The sequence below is a fragment of the Tyto alba genome, unplaced genomic scaffold, assembly GCF_018691265.1.
Source record: "Tyto alba isolate M040663 unplaced genomic scaffold, T.alba_DEE_v4.0 Super-Scaffold_2, whole genome shotgun sequence".
NCBI classification, from domain to species: domain Eukaryota; kingdom Metazoa; phylum Chordata; class Aves; order Strigiformes; family Tytonidae; genus Tyto; species Tyto alba.
The window spans coordinates 19133215-19151161 of NW_024881282.1; the positions used below are offsets into that span (position 1 = coordinate 19133215).

At 34.8% G+C, this 17947-nt stretch overlaps 1 protein-coding gene across 7 annotated transcripts in view; it reads right to left on the reverse strand.

Annotated features, from left to right (window-relative positions):
- Nucleotides 1-17947, reverse strand: part of PSPC1 (paraspeckle component 1) — a 65174-nt gene that overhangs the window by 15504 nt on the left and 31723 nt on the right. The window contains exons 7-9 of one of the 7 annotated variants that reach the window (XM_009966720.3): nt 17284-17341; nt 12952-13121; nt 9166-9641 (exon numbers count right to left, since the gene is read on the reverse strand). The exons of the other annotated variants lie outside the window; for them this stretch is intronic. Of the exons in view, the coding sequence (XP_009965022.2) occupies nt 9456-9641; nt 12952-13121; nt 17284-17341 (414 nt within the window). The 3' untranslated portion in view covers nt 9166-9455. Of the gene's footprint in view, nt 1-9165; nt 9642-12951; nt 13122-17283; nt 17342-17947 lie in introns of those variants that run through there. 7 annotated transcript variants of the gene reach the window in all.

Consider the following 17947-nt stretch of genomic DNA (forward strand, 5'->3'; position numbering starts at 1 on the left):
CATCAGGAAAATTTAAAGCCTTTTACAATAAAAGAAAATCTGGAATACAGAATAGAAAAAGTCCTAAACGGAATGGGTAAGGATACCCAGAGCAGGCCAGTGACAACCTTCAAAAGATGAATGACTTGGCTCAATCCTATAGGCAGTATGTCACATTACATCCTCGCATACCTTCTAAAGCTTTGCAGCAGCTCGCAGAATTTTCAGCATAATATTAATGGAAGGTTAGGCTTGAGTCACAATGTCCTCAGTGTCAGACCAGTGAAAGATTTAGAGCTCAAATACTTCGTAAATACATAAGACATCTAGTAAAAGAAAGTTTCCTCACCTTCTTTAAAGATACACCATTCAGCTTCCTTGACACTGGGCAGTTTTGAAGATAACAGATTTTTAAACAATTTAATTGTGGGGGTTTTTTTTTACAATAATATGAAGAACATTCTACATTACCACTTCTCCCACCTGAGGCCTCAAGAATTATACAACATACAACAATCAATCCTGTACTCTCCCCCAAAAATCTAGAGGAACACTTGAAAGCCTTTTGAGTATTTCTGTAACTACTGCAGCAATAAAGCAGAAATGCAAATGTAGTATCAAGGTTCCGGGCAAAGAGTTTGAAAATCAGTATTTATTTCCCAAATATATCAGATGCCTGAGAAATTCATGTTTATGGTTAACTGGAAGAAGAAAAAGATATATGAAAGAATTGAAAGGTAGTAAGAATAATGCTCAAGATCAGATTTTATCCAATTAGGTTTAAAGGCACAACATATAATTAGTTTTTGGTAACTACCATCACTTGAACTATCCTATTTCTGATACTCATATTACATGCCATCAACTCCAGTAAAGTGCATGTGCTTAATTAACCATTAATATTATTAGTCAAGACACTAACAATGAATTAATACTTGTAACTGGGTAAAATAAGACAAATTGTATTTCTTGTTACGTCTTTATAACAAACAGTTTTGCACAATGGTTCTAATTTAAAAGGAGTAATACAAATGCATGTCCAGTACCATAATGCAAGTAAAAATGAGAGCATTTCTCCACAGATTTGTACTTTTCCCATCTCCTAGTTGACTGGCTTACTCTCACTCAATAAAGTTTTTAAAATTTCACTTTAAAAATGATGTAACTCAAACTAATTCTTCTTTTGTGTGTGTGTTTAATACAACTCGGGGAGTTACAGTACTACTCGGAGCAAACATCAAGTAATTTGTGATTTATTTACTGTCTTGTACTTGTACACATGCTTGTGATTAAAACTAGATTATCTGTGAAGTGGCCCGTAAGCAGGAAAAGATCTAGATGTAATCATGCATGAAAGCATACCAAGTGATTTTATTCTCCCGAGCCAGCTGTCATTTTAGAAGCAGTAAGAGGCATCCAGGACTTCCATTTACTTTCCTAATAAACACATTTTCATGACTTGCTACTTTTTCCCCATATGCAATAGAAAAACAATACTTTGCACAAAACATGCAGAGTGAACACAAAACAGAAAGCAAGTTTAGCAATGAAAAACCCTCCTAAACAAGTTACATAATACTAAACAAATGCTCTAGTACCCCCATCCTACAGACATTTGCAATCAACAGTGTGAATAAGATATGAAACTGTACACAACTGTGATGCAGGAATTATGCTGAACATGCATTAAGTGATATTACAAAAACTACACAAAGCATAACATGGCAACAACACCGGGACATATACCAAAAATGGTTCTAAAAAGCATAGCCATCCCCACTGCCAAGTTGATGTAATTTTCACTTTTCAACCACTAATTCCAAACATTATTATCTCATACTACTACTTTCAAAACTCTGAAAATTCAGTTTTTGAAATGTAGTAACTGTATTCTTCACACACTAAGGCAGAAACTTTATTTGTATTATTTGGCACAGCTCTGGTTCTGAAAACATCAGATGCAGAACTGCTACTGATACAATGCTGGAAGTTCTAGAATCAAGATGTTCCACACTGGAACAAAGCTGAAGATGAACTAGTGTTTCAATATTAAAGTTCTCCTCCTGTGCCTTCTGGAAAAGGCTTTTGCAGTTGATTAAAACTGGAGCTGCAGCTTACCTTTCACATGCTCTGTCCCTTAAAAGTGGAACATAATACATGGAACAATACAGTGCTATTGTATCAAAGAATGAAGAACATTAGCATTTTAGAAGACAGTATTTCCCATCTTTGTAACTGCAGTTTACATATTTTCTTCCAAGAAAAAGTACACGTGAATAGTCTTGTTTCTCTAAAGCAACTGTGTATACCATCCTTCCTGGAGAAATCATGAAGAACACTATTTTCCGTATTTTATTGGCTTGCATGTAACCTTCTTGGCAACTGCTGAAAGTGAACAGACAGATCAAGCTCACACATAATTTGGCTCAACATTTTAGGTACCTTTTTTTCTTTGTTACTTCAAATACCTGCCCTCTTGGGCCGACTAACACTAAGAACATAAAACATAACTGTACTATTCAGACATCTGAAGCCCTTCGCATGTTTCTTGCCTTAATATGTTAATCCTGAAATATATATGTCTTAGAATTACTGAAAAGTCATCCAAACCCACTTAATGAGAACCTATATAAAACTACGTTCTCTATGTGGCATGCAGATACAGCACAAACTAACCTATGTCCACGCTGTTTGGAAGACTATTGCTCTACTGCCCACTCCTTGCTGTTCTTTCCTTCCACACTGAACCAAGCAGACTCGCTAATTTTCCCTGGGCTGCTTTTACCCTGCTCACTGCATGGGCACAGAGATGCAATGGTGGCACAAAGCAGGCAAGAAGCAGAACCAAGCAGCAAGGAGGGCAAAGGGCTATTCGTATCTACAGCAATGCATGCACTCATTATTTCAAATATGCACATAATGATTTCAAACTTCCCATTAGCATACAAATATTTTAAACATCTGTAAGCAGCTTGAAAGACCACTTCCAGCTGGCAGTTTGAAGACTGCATTCTGCAGTACTGCAATAGCTCATTTGTGCAGGGGTTTCTCCTGCAATTTTACACTAGATAAAAATATGTAACGCTTAGTAACAGCACTGCAGAATAAATCCTTTTACAGTAAACAATGAACAGTAATGGAGATTTTTAGAAATAAGCACATTAAAATGCCCAAAACACCAAGAGCAAACAGATGCAAAAAGAATTATAATAAATCCTTGTGTTTTTAAAATCTTTTTAGATTTATTACATTTCCTCTTCCAACTTGCTTAAGTATATGTGGGTATTTAGCAGGAAAACCTGTTTTGCTTGGGGATGGTTAGGCACTGGGTTTGTCTGGTTTTCTTGGAGGTGTGTTTTTTTCATTCAAATATTCACTAAGAATAAAATTACTTTCCCTTTTGCACAAATAAAAAATTGATTACAGTGAAATTAAGGCAAAAAAACCCACTGATAATATTTTAATCCAATGCCATAATTACTAATAGTCACTATTTTTTTTCCTTTACACCATCTTCTGTTTGGTGCTTCTCTGGCTATGATACATAGGCGTATGACTGGTTTCTCACTGGTTTCATGAGAGGCTCACAATCTTAAAATCAGCTGTTTCATACTTACAACATGAGGTGTGTATAGTGCACAGAGTTGCTGTATTCAGCTACAAAAATCATGTCCTACAGAACAATTTTTTAACAGCAACATAAAAGAAACATATCCAACTGCAGTGACTCCAACCTATATTCCCATGAATATTAAATATTTTTTAGAACACTAATTCAGTTTTTCTGATACTCCTTGGCCATCTGCACAAACTAAACTTGAAGTTTAAAAAATCCAAACCATTAATGTAACTGGTATTTTCATCTTTTCCATTAAAAATTAGTTAGCTGGTGGTTTTCATGTATAACAAGCTTTAAAGTTATTTTTGTGACTCTCATAGATATAAAATTAAATCACATTTCCCCCACTTTTATTATGTTACTTTATTCCCTCCCCCCAATTTTTTTTTCAGTTTACATACAGGACCCTTCACACTTATTTCTGTTCAAGGTTCTACGCAATTTTTAAACAGAGAAATTAAAGGCAAAAACATTAACTTTATTCTCACTGCGCTTCTTTCAAGTCAAGCACTTGAAGTCCCGCATACAGTTAGCATATGAATTCAATCAAATTATACAGCTACGCTTTACTCTGCAGAAATTAAGATACAAAGGCACACTAGTAAAACTAGGAACAATAGATGCTCTAGAAAAAAAATTTACCAAAGCAAATAGAAAAACCGTATCAACACGTGTATGCAGTAAGTTAAGTTCCTCTTGAACCCCATACCTCTTACTATGAGCATTTTGTCCTCTATCAAGGGTTCACATTCAAATCAGTAAGTTTTTACCCACATGTACAAATATTTTTTTCTTTTCATGTGATTTGGGTATAAAATGTTCATTATATGGAAACAGTTTTACCTATAAATATGCTATGCTTATCTCTGAACTTTTAACTTTTCTGAATAGTTCCTCAAAATTAGGAAAAAATGGTTTCTGTTCTAAACTGCTTTTCTGAAGAAATCCATCTCTTACTGCTTTCAGAAGTCAGGCTGAGGTCATTACTCTGAATACCTCCAAATTTCAATTACATTAATTTTCATAGTAGCTTAAGGAAGTTCAAGATGGAAAAGACCTATTAAATCTATCCCACTGAAAATTAATACATTGAGTGCTTGTTTCCATGCATTTAAAATCGTCAAAAGTATTGTTTTCATGAAAATTTAATGTTCCTCTATTCTACAACTTACGTTTTAGACACAGAAAACATAATTTTCATAAACTTCAGTATTTCATGGATTACTGTGAAAACAAACCCGAAACACCTACAGCTATGATTTAAAAAATATTTTATGGGGAAACCCCCAAAACTATTAATAATGTAGATTTCTTCATAACAGCAAATGCCAAATTGGTGAGATGACCTACTAAGACTATTTTACAGTATATCCCAAAAGGCAACAAAAAGCCAATCCAATGGGAAAAACTATACCTGACATTAAGTATTGCAAGTTTTCAGTCCACCCTTCTATCGTTACTATGTTCTCACATTTCATTAAATGGATTTTTAAGAAATCAAATGCTTTTAGGATAACACAGTCCAATGTTTGCCACTAAACTAGCACTGCACAGCCAGCCATCTAAAGAAGTAATGCCCAACCTTTGTATTTTCCATCAGCCACGCTCCCACCCTCCTCACTAATCAAGAATCAGGGAAGTTTGAACTGGTATTTCCTCATGCTAGAAGTGAGCCAACAGCCCAAGGAAAGCACCAAATCCCAAGATGGTTCTGCTTCTTGATGACAGCACAGCGCCCAGATTAATAAACCCAGGGCTCCTGAGAAGACAATTAAATTGCATTTGAAATATGTGCTCTCTCAAGTCCCCTAGTCTTGGCCCCACGGACAAACTTAACAAGAAATGCTGGATGTAGTCTCTGTAAAACAACCTATGGATATGCATCATTTCATGTCTCAGGAATGGGACTGAAAATCCATTCACATTTGTGGTCCAATGTAAACTGATCCCATCAACTGCTACCCAGCCTTCTCTGCCATTTCAGTACTTCATGGAGAAGGGAATAATTATGACCCAACTTGTTATATAAAAAATTATATATTAAAAAGTATGCAAAAAAACTAGTTTCCACGACATGCTTTAAATGAGCTTTATGCCATCAGAGCATACCACTCATTTACTGAACACCTAACCTCAACACATATTCTCCCTTTAAAAGGCTTAAGGGGGTTCATTTTTCACTTAAGAATCTTCCTTCAGATTACTTCTGCATTTTTGAGCCAAGTTATCTCAAGGCAGATTGTTACACATTCACAGTCACTACTTCATAAAAGCCAATGTATTTGTATTTACTACCTTTCAAAAGAATTTGTAATTACAGATTATTTTTTGAGTTTAAAAAATTAAGTAGAAAAAGGGGAAAAATTAGTTTGATATAACATATTAAAACTTGATAGTATACTTTAAATCAGTATGCTCCTCAAGGAATGTGTACTACAAAATCCTATTGTATTCCCAAGATACCAATCTGCTTTATCTAATGAGCATGCTGGACAGAACTACAGAGAAACTAACTCACAACCAAACTGATTTTTTTTTTTTAAGTGTCCAATAGCTCCCCTTCAATTGGCTGAGGTGATAAATGAAAATGCAGGTAGACAAACTAGATTCTGGTGGTGTCGTCTTCTACATGATGAAACAGTAAAGCTTTGCTATCTTAAAGTATTAAAATTGTATCTCACATAAAAATCAAGCAGTTTAGACTGAAATTTCAGGAATAATGTAGAAATTGAGTAAGTACAACCGAAAGCAAGCACATTGTAGTAGTTAATTTCATATCCTTTCCAAGATTATTTGATTTACCACAGCATATAAGAGTCAAGACTTCACTGTACTTTCTAGTCAAACAGACCAAAGAGTTAAAAACTTAAGTACATGTGTACACAGAAAAAAAATTATAAATTCATTGGTCAGATGAAAAACAAGAAAAATTAATGACTTCCAGCACATAGGCAGTACCTTCAAGAAAAAACAGTGCTTGGCCACATCTACACGCCATTTTTAGGAAACAAACTGGGACCATTCCTTTCTAACAAAATTATGTTTTTACCATATAGCTACTCAGTTACTACCACATACAGCAAAACAAAAATCACTGTCTCTACAGTTGAGCTGTATACAAACAATATAGCCAGGCAGCCAAAGAAAGCTTTTAATAAGAGCAGGATTTGGCAGTTTGTCATCAGCTACAAAAGACATTCTTCATGAAATATTTAAAGTGTGCCCAAATTCAACATTTCAGTATTTACTTTTTAGGACTTAAAGGCTTGGTTCATAGATATTTAAAAAGAGATTAAGGTTAGATCAGATGGTCCTTGAGGTCCCTTCCAACCTAGTATTCTATGATTAGATGATTTACTGAAATAAGGATAGCAGACAAATCCACTGCTACCATGCAGCAAAGCCATCCAAGTCAGAGTTTTATGGGAAGGGTAGCTCACAACTATAGAATGAAAATCACTAATATTAACTAAAATCTACAATAACTTTTGAATACATACATACCTCTGCTTGCTGGCAAAAATGCAGTGCAACATTCACTTAAAATAGCATGAGGCTGGCAAGGAAAGACTAAACCACTTTTTGCAGATTTGGTACGTTTAATGTACTCCTGAGGCATACTCAGATACTACGACAGTGTATGTATCTAAACAAATATACAGGACTTAGCCAGAACACCTGAGTAACAGCCTTTTCTTTCAAAAACTGAACAGACTTCGTGAACCTAGTTCAAGTTATATTTAAAACATGTTCCCCTTACTGCTTTACAGTTTAGAATTACCAACTCATACCAGGACTTTCTCAATCCCCATAAAAAACACCATGTACAAGGGCAGAAAAGGTGAGACAGAAGGAATCTAATATTTAGACACTTTATCAGATGCTAATGTAAACTGCATTTTCAACTGAATGCAGTATGCCAAAGCAGACAGCTCAAGTAGTTGCTGTATGTAAACACTAGTTCACACCTAGTGAAAAAACAGCTATTTTCCCAAACACTGAGTTTTAGGAATAGTGTGCTATGTAAAACCAGTTGCAGGGGTTTTGGTTTTGTTGTTTTTTTTGTTGTTGTTGTTGGATTTTTTTTTTTTGAAGAATGAGTGCTGCAACACCATACATATATCAAGTAGGGGAGAGAGTATTTCAGACTTTAAACCTAACTCACTATTGCATGGCAAACAATACCATGGCACATATCTGAAGTCAAGCACAAAAGGGACACATTGAAGAGAGTCTAGAGGAAATGCTTAATAGTTACAAATTACACAAGTGAGGACCTATACATGTGATAACTCCTGAACTGTATGAAAACAATCTCTGTTTTAAGCCATGTAACACTGGCAATTTAAATAGCAGTGTACTTCCAAAATGCCAGCAACGCCATGATTTTCCTGGTACCCATTTACTCAATTCAATTCACAAAAATCATCACTGCTCTATTAAAAAGTAACACGTATGTGCTCTCTCTGCTGCTTACATCCCATGCTTTGAGCTACATACATACCATTTCAATATAAATAGGGGACCACGTTATCTCAAATCAGTTTTTAATCAATTTAGTATCACTATTCATGCAGATAAATTTCAGTAATTTTTATTTCTGAAAACATGAGTGAACTGACAAGAACAGAAAGCTAGTATTTTACAACTATTTTGCAGAGCAAAAATGCATTAGTAACCAAAACTATCCCTGCTTTCTTGACTTCACAGGAATAGAACCAATAGGTCTTTTCCATCATCTTCCATGAGTGACAAAATCTGAATAAGCTTCCTAATAGCTTTATCATCAATTTTATCTTAAGACTCAATCAGCAAACCTAGCCTGAGTTGTGTTGGAAATGAGTTTTTTTTAAATTCATCATCCTGTCAAACATTTATCAAGAATATTCACGTGCAATCTTTCTAAATGCATATTACTCTAAGTGAACAATTATTTTAACTGGAAAACACATATTTGCCTCCTAACTAAACAGTTAATCATTGATTACAGACTTGTTTCGATTCAAACCGACCACTGGGGGAAACATATAGTGATGCATTGACACAGTGGAAGGCTTTAAACCAGCTTGCACAAATGTCTCCTTGCAATGGCAACATACTTTAATGATTAGAAGAACACGCAGATGTCAACAAATTTTCTTCTGTAGAAGTACGGTTTAAGTAAATCAATTCATACTGTTATGAATAAAGCATACATACAGATTCCTTTTCCAAAGTTCTCCCCCCCAGCCCCAAGTTAAATTTTCCAATAATATGAGTAATGGATATACTCTGTTGATAAACCTATTGTGACTAAGTTTGCAAAGGGAGACTGAGATGCAAGGACACAGTGTCCTTAAGAACACTTTGTATAAAATTTGATGCTCTTCAAAAGCTGAAACAAAACAAAAGCAGTTGTGTTATAAATTGTTCATAGTATGTACTGCAACATGCAGGTTAGCTAAACATTCACTATTTAGAACTTTGTTGACACATAGTAGAAACTACATAAGAATGAAAATGATGCCACTTTTAATTAAGCACAAAAGTATTCTCACCCAGTATTAGTAATAACATTCCCAAAATCCTTTCGAGTGATTTTTATATTTTATTGCAATCAGATAACTGCACGTTTTACAGCATAGTCACACATTATATTTTGCTAAAGTCACAAACACATTGCCTTACATAATGATCCACATCATTTCTGCTCTATACTACAAAGCCTATGACTGAATACAAAAGAAGTTTTACAAAAGAAACTGTTTTAAAGACTACAATAACAATAAAACCGTTTTCAGATAACAGCTAAAATTATAAAGGCATATCACTGTATAGTTTTACTGGAATTTCTAAACAGTAAGGAATGAAATAAGTTTTAGTATCTGCGACGCTTGTTAGGTCCTTCAAAGTTGCCCCCTGGGTTTCCTCTACCAAAGCCACCAGGTCCACCACTCACGGCACCTACACCACTCATTGGCGGCTGAGGAGTTTCAGAGCCCGTTCTACTAACCAGAGGTGAACCCATCTGTGATGGGCCTCCTTGAGGGAATCTCTCATTATGCTAATACAAGTCCATTTGGAACATGCCAAATGTGAGTTACAACAAAAACCACAAGTGATGTTGTCATGAAGTTCAGCAGATAGTCCAGCAGAATCAGGATCACACATAGAGGGAAGAAAGGAGCAATTCAATTAGTTATTATGGAGAAAGAGCTGGAAATTAAAGAGTGCTAATGTTATGCTCCAACTTTGTGAAGTAAATTACAAATTATAAACTTAAGTATTAAGACCAACTCTGGTACTGAGTGTAACTTCATCCTTTCAAGCACAGCTGAATCAATACATATTCTCTATGAAACAGAAGAGACAGCAAACAGTAATTTTATACCTGAGCCTATTCTGCCTTATATACCAACTACAAAGCTCCTCCCTTAAGTAAATTAGACACAGAAACATTGTCAAACTAGGGAACAAAACCACCAGTTTTTGTATTTCTAAAGACTGCAGGTTTATTATTTTAATAGCATTATAACCTGAAGACTTATATACCCACATATCTGTGGATATTCAGTTCATACTACCTGGAGCCAGACTTTTGGTATGGCACTTTAGGAATCTTCAGTTATACTTTTAAAACCCAGTCTAAATAAACTAACACAACTAGTGACAAAATGCATAACTGGACTATGCTTAGTTTAAAAAAAATGTGATATAAATCTAAAGGTTAATCTGAAATTTCAATATCAGCTGAAAATCCAGTTAACGTCCCAAATTCATTTTCCTTAGTTCTGTGCCTAATATTAATAAAGGTATATATGCTTACACAGATTTATTTGGCTATAGCAATTAAAGACCTAAAACAGAAAACATGCATCTGAGCACTTACAGTTCAGTATACATACAAGCATTTAAAGGTAGAGCCCCACATGAAGAAATTTAAAACATTAACTCAACAGAACATAAACCATTAAAAGCATGGTTATATTGTACAACCAGATCTCAAAATAACTCTTCATTTACCTGCTGAGAACAGCTAGCTTTCAGAAGAAATTCCTTCTGTACAGAGATCTACATTAAGTGCCCAGGTATTCAGAGTTTGACAAGAACATTTAACACTAGCACTTTATTTATATGCCCAAATCAGAGAAAAATTCTTCTGAAAGTCTAACTCTTGTAATAGTAGTAGAGCTCAACAGTTCAAAGTCTTCTTATTCATATATATATTATTTTAAAACAGCATTATATCTATAGAAAAATATATGCAACTTAGATAATAGTTTTATGTATGTGCATTAAAATTTTACATCAAATAAGAAAAAAGTTACTTCAACAGCTGCATAAAGATCTACTACTGCCTCAAAGTACCTTAAAATCTGCAGCACTGGTTAAAAATTGTTTAAAATCTTTAACTCATGCCAGCTTGTTAGCAATGGATATGAATTTCAACAAAAAGCTTATCCCATACACTGGATAATTTTTACTACTTGACTTATTGACAAGAAGTCAAGTTCTCTTTCCAAAAAGGATCCCCCTCTCCAGCTAACAAGAAAACTGCAGCAATTAAGTACCTACAATAAAGTATGGGGGGGAACAAGCTATTTTAATGAAGTTTTGTTCTAAGACAATCTATGTTTCAAAGACTGCAGCGGAACAAAACAATTGCTCCAACTTTCCCCTAAAAGACTTCAGGAAAATATCACATTTTAAAAATTAAAAACTGTATTTTTAGTCTATAGAATATATTCTCCATCTCCCTCAGTGGAAAATGAAATTAACTCTTACAGTGTTTTAGTAGACAGCCCTCAAAGGATCTTTAAAGTCTTTCCAACAACAGGACAAATACAATAAGGCTATGCCTTTCTGTAGGGCCTGCCCCTTAAATTCAAAACCTTAAAAGACCAAAATGGAAAAAAAAAAAAAGCATCTAATTTGTCCTTCAGTAGCATGCAGAAGAAAATGGCAGTCAAAAAAAATTTTTTTAAAACATGCATTTTGAAGTGTCAGTATATTCTCTACATTTCCATACCTGGAATGACTTTGTAGAAAAACAACAGTTTGAGATAGATACCATGTGATTTTCCTTAAGTCGCTTTCTCACTGTCTAATCACGAGAGAATGTTCCAGAGGTGACCAGTAAGAGTGGTATCCACCAAAAGCATCTCTGAAACCAGTATTTTGTGAAAAGAATCCTCCTGGCTTTTTAAGAAATGCTACAACTGATAAAATGAGCTGGCTCCTATGATCTGAAGCAAGAAACTCTCCTTTAACTGGTAAAGATTAGACTCGTGTTCTGCACTCAATCAAAATCTTATTTCCCTCTAAGGAACATGGGATTTTGTCCAAAATTCATTAAACAGATTGCTCCATCACAGATGGATAGTGTTGAGAAGGTATATCTAAAAAATACAGCTACAAAATGCTTTTGTGTTCCAGTAAAACTATAATGGAACCACTGTTTATACTAGATATTCCTTTATATCACACCACTGCTAGAACATGCCAAATATCTATTTACAGAGTAATACTGAAAAATATGTAAAAATCAGATTCAAAATTATACAGTTGTTTCTCTACAGAAGACATTACAGACAGGAAAAGTGACTGGCTATGACAAAAGAGTAAAAATGGCTAGTGCTTTAACTGCATCCCAATGCCATATCTGCTTTTGATTAAAAAAATCCAGATGTATACAAGACATTCCCTATAAACCCTGGCAACTGGGCAATATTATCTTTCCTGTATTGGTATGACAGTTATCCCTAACAGGTATTGGCAAACTTATCTTCTAAGTGGTGTAATTACTGTCATAATCTCATGCTTTCAACGGTGTTAGAAAGGAAATACAAAAAACACTAACGTCGCTTTAAAAAAATAAATAGTTTACACAAAGATATCTTCACACTACATAGCTTCCAAAATTCAACTGTTCATCAAAATCCCCAACAAACTAATACACAGAATTTTGTTTCACAAACAAAAACAGCAAATGCCTAAATTTACAGATTACTCTGATAGGTTGTTGCTTCTTCATTTCACACAAGTGATTTCCTTCTATCAGTAAGTTTTTCATGACAGCTCATACATGAAATGCTTTCCCACAGCTGCTGTATATTCTAACCTCAATTTAAAGTCTAGTTACTGATTGAAGAACTCACCCCATTCCTAAGGGAAGCAGGACTTTCACAGTAATATCAAATAAAGATTTCCTTTCTGTGTTACAAATTATCTGCATGAACAAGTTTTATCAAATACTTTTAATCAGATTCAAAACATGTAACATGTTCTTACTCAGTGTGAAAATATCTTTGGTAACAAAAATGGGCCATGATACATGACAGCTATTCAAAGTAATTAAATTTGTGATACATTACCACTGTTCCATTATCTGGCATCATTGGTGTTCCCATATTTGCAGCTCCTTCTGGTCCCATGGAAGGACCAGGACCCATTGCAGGGCCAGGTAAACTTCCTCTGTTGTTCATATTCATACCCATCATTGGAGGAGGGCCTTGGTTACCAGCAGGTGCTGGGCTAAACGCATCTATGCAAAACAATCTATACTTAGAGCTGTCCTATCTGAATTTTACAAGAATAAACAAACAATTTACAATATTTTAAAAGCCAAATGTACAAGACTTCCAATACTCCAAATAAAAAAAAAAATTCTTTGAGACTGTACATTTATCTCAATCATCTGCTTTTAAACAGATTTTCATTAATCCCTATTATTTTGCATTACATAATCTGCCTTGTGTATTTGAACATCCTGAACTTCACAGCTAAACATAGCTGTACAGTTTCTGTGCAGGAACTGAAGTGTTCGTATAGCATATATATATGCAGTATACACACCACAAATTAGCAAAAGTATCAAGTGATTTCACAGTAACTGGCAGTTATAAGACAACTTGGCTCTTCAGAGATCATAACATATTCAATATACATTTGCAAGAACTGTTCTACTAGTATTATGTAAACTGCATATAATGTTACAGGGTATTAATCTAACATCTAAAAGCAATTCCAAAGATGGTGTTCAAATTTATAATAAAATTATTTGTAATTTGGCACAAATAAATCTTGCATTTAAATTTATTATAGTAGAAATACCAGAAAACTAAGTTTTGTCAAAACAAAGTGACAGAACAGCCTCCTCCAAAATTCTGATTCACATCAAGAGGTAGAAGAAAAGTTTAAAAGAATCTTTTGAGATCATTTAGCTATAACATCGTGCTAGGAAACACCACTCTGCCAGTACCCACTAACATACTCAACAGGTAAGTAAAATTGCCTTCATAACATTTTCTCATGTTGTTGTAAGAAAGAAAAAAGTCTGATTATATATATAATTTACATCTGCTATTATGAAGTATCATCAACTTTACAACTAGTGGTGATGCATTCCGCCCCCGGTCCCAGCCCCTCACCCCCCAAGCAATAATCCACCCTTTTCAGCCAAAAGCGTGCATCCAAAATTTGATAATGGATGAAGACATGCCTTTGAACTCTAACCTATGTTTTAAGTCATGACAACATACAATAAAATCAAGAAATCTGACATGTTGCTAGACTAATAAATTTGGTTTTATTTCAGAAATCAACCTCTCACCTCTCTTTACAACTGTAACTTCTTTAGTAATGAATATATAAATGTACGTCATTGTAAGCAGGCCATTTAGCACAGATACAGTACTATGACTATCTGCAGGTATGCAAAATTGCACCTTTATTACCTGCCCTGAGTACACATACTAAGCAGTCAGTAGTAAAACTGCCTGCAAGATATTGTTCCTAAAACTGCAAACCTGGGCTTGATCACACACATTGTTAACTGCAAGCTGCACAGCAAAAATACATGCAACACACTAGCATATATAAAGTGCTAAACAAGTTTATTAGAAATGACAGGAAAAAAATCCTGTAATTTTGAAAAGTACAAGTCATTTGAGCTTACTAATGAGAAACTCCCAAGACCCCTCCCTATGACACTAAGCCAAAACAAAGGTATGCACAAGCCAGATAGTTCTTATCTACCCACAAGCATGTAGCAGGTAGAAGACTGTGCTACAATTCAAGAGATTTACAGTTGAGTGTCATCCATTCAGTGAATAAAATGGAAGGAAATCCAGAAGTCTAAACTGCCCGTGTAAGGAAAAACCTTTGTTTTCAGAGGCTAGAAGTAGTCTGCAGGACTATCATGATGGCAGCGCTTGGTGCTGGTAGGAATGCCAGTAACTGAAAGCAGACAATGCTCAGTTATGTTATTGGCTTGCTTACCAGCCTAATAACCTTAGCCAGCTGGCCACACACAGGTAGTTTGCTTATGCTTCAACTGCAACAATGTTCTTACCCTCCATATCATACTCACATTGCTTCCAGGGTGACATAGAGTCACCTGTACTATCAAACCTCTGTATTATTAAACCAGTCTCTAGCAGAGTCAGCTCTGACAGAGCACAACTTGGGAGGGCAATGCAGAGAGGGAGTGGGGCCCTGCACAGTTTGAGCAGGAGGCCAGAATGGCATTTTAGCTATACCTCAAGAGGTCCTCCTAGCTCCAAAGCAGACCCTAAGAGCTAACCACTTGATTGCCCATTTTTTTGTGGGACACTGATGTTAGCAGTTAATTCACTGGACCAGGTACAGCAACAGGTGGAAACCAGTCATGAGTGTTCATGCCACAATGCACAGACACTAAAAAAAAATGTCTTTTTCTTGCAATCCAGAAGGCTGAAAAAGTACGCTTTAAGTGTCTGAACTGCACATGACAAGGTCTGGCACAGCTGGCAACAAGTCAATAAGTCTCATCAGTGCAGAGATAGTTCCCAAAAAAGCCTTTTTTTTTTCCCCCACGTATGATGAGGCATATAGATTCTCTCAGAAATTCTTTGCCATAGAAAATGTAAAAATGAGTGGTTCTGCACAAGTCATCCCAACAATAATTAAATCTGTCAGAGATACCTTGTTTTCTAATAACATTATCATGCAGGTATTTCCACTACTGAAGATACTCCAACTTCCCACTGTCCCACATGATGAAAAGTTGCCAATGGCACAGGTAAAGGCCAGTTAAAAATAAAGTTACAATTCCAACACAAATGTTGAGGAAGGATGCTAAGATCGACAATTAAAGGGCCTACTACTTAATGGTCTACTGTAGGTTTTTGGGATCAGATTTTTTTGGTAGTATTGGTGGGACTGTTAATGGGCTGGAGGAGGAAAAAAAAAAAAAAAAACCACACACCTCTACAGTGAGCTAACCTAAAATCCAGATACTGTGGCAAACACACACTATCTTTACCTATTCACTATGGATATTTTTCCCTTTTTAAAATAGTAGTTCCCTGTTACTATAACTTCTTTTCAAACTACACATTTATTTCTAAAAGCATTTGTGTAAGATTAGAATCAAATCACAGCACAAAGGTTATGAAGCAAGACTATAATGAACCTCACCTTTAAGCATTAAAACCTGAAAGGGAAAGGGCTGTGAACTGATTGCTATAAATACAGATTTAAAACCTGTATGTAAAAAGTATATCTTGTGGATCTGGACAACTGGCACAGTATCAATATTTACAAAGTCTCCTCATTAAATGAGATTTTCAAGTAGACTGCAATAATATGCAAAGGCACAACTATAAAATAAAAAAAAATAATAAATCAGTCATGATTTATACTTAAGCTTATTATTTGTAGATAACTTCACAATGTCTTCCCTTAGAATTATTTTTAAAGCTCATCACCTTCACTTAAAGAAAAAGCCTGTTTTGCAGCTATAAATATGTCTCAATAAATGCAAGGAAATTGTGAATAACATTTTAAAATCTGGACTGAGCAGATTCATTAGTCTATAAAGTCACATTGCACAAAAGGTCAAATGACAATATTTATTAAGTTCTGTGTGTACTTTCAATTTTAAAATACACAAAAAGTGTTAACTTTTCTTTAAATTCTCATCTTAATTTTTTCTAAATTAACATCAGGAAGCTTCTGACATATATATATATATTGACAGTTAATACAGTTTAGCAAGTTCTGATTTTTTAAAGACATATTCTAACTTTCAGTCTTGTTTAAAAGCAGATATTCTGGCCAAGATTCCAAACTGCATATATGCAGCAAGTACTAATTATTAAGAATGTACTTTTCTAGACTTCACATTAACAGTTTTTAGCAGTGACAGTATTTTAAGTCACAAAAGTGAACTGAGAACATACGCAAATACAGACTTGCAATAAATTAGCAGAACACCAACCACATTATTCATTAATCTTTTGTCAGGTACATCAACAAGAACTTACCAGTTTTAAGCTCTACACCTTTTCACTGCATGCAATTACAGTCACAACTTCTCTGTATAGGCAGTCCCTCCAAAAGAACGCCAAATACTTTCTTAACAGAAAATACCTCTTTTGTATCAGAAAATTTCTAGAGCATCACTTTTCCCTGCCTTTTTGTTTCTTTTAACTTGCACATCGTATTTTTCTCCCACAGGTAGTCAAAATGATAAAATAAAGATACACCTTGGGGAAAAAAACAGCTGTTTGGAAGCAAAATATATGAGGATTTTTTTATTTCCTAATACTGTTTACTCCTTTTTACCTATAGTTGTCACTAATTAATAATGCTTGAGTAACATGTACAGTCCCAAAGAAAAAGAGATTTTACATTACAGAAGCCTTTTTCCTTCAGATCCCTACCTCCCATGTTTATTGCTCCACGAGGACCCATATCACCCATTCTCATTTCCTGTTCTCTCTGAAAGTAAACATAGTTTTTATGGTCAACCTAGCATTCTTAGAATTTAAAACATTCCCATTTACTCCATGAAAATAAAAATTTTCAAGTTTCAAAAGTTTCCATTGATTACAAAAATGTACAAAGAATAAAATTAACTATACTCTCCTGCTTTTATAAAATCAAATGGAAAAAGTTCAATGTAGCAATGCTGTACAGTTTTGCATAATGCTAAATATCACAAGTTTCATTTACCAGATGCAGCAGCCTAAGGCTCCCAAACAGTTATGTGATAACTGCAAATTAATCCATCATCCTAGAGTGATTTTCATTAGTAAGAAGTATATTTACATTTTAACTGTAAATAAAGAGGTCTTATTATGGTATTGCCTAAAGGCCGTGGTTCAACAATACAGTCAATCTGGCTTCACAACTCAATGCCTGTGTTGACTGGAAACCAAGCACTGGTGTGTTATATTATGTTATATAAACTTCATCGTTGTTCAAATAGTTCTGATTTAACTTGGTAGTGGTACATTTCTTGACTAATTATATTGTGCTATTGATATGTTACTTCAGATATTGACCATCCTTTTGAAATCAGCATGAAGATGTAGGATCAACAAA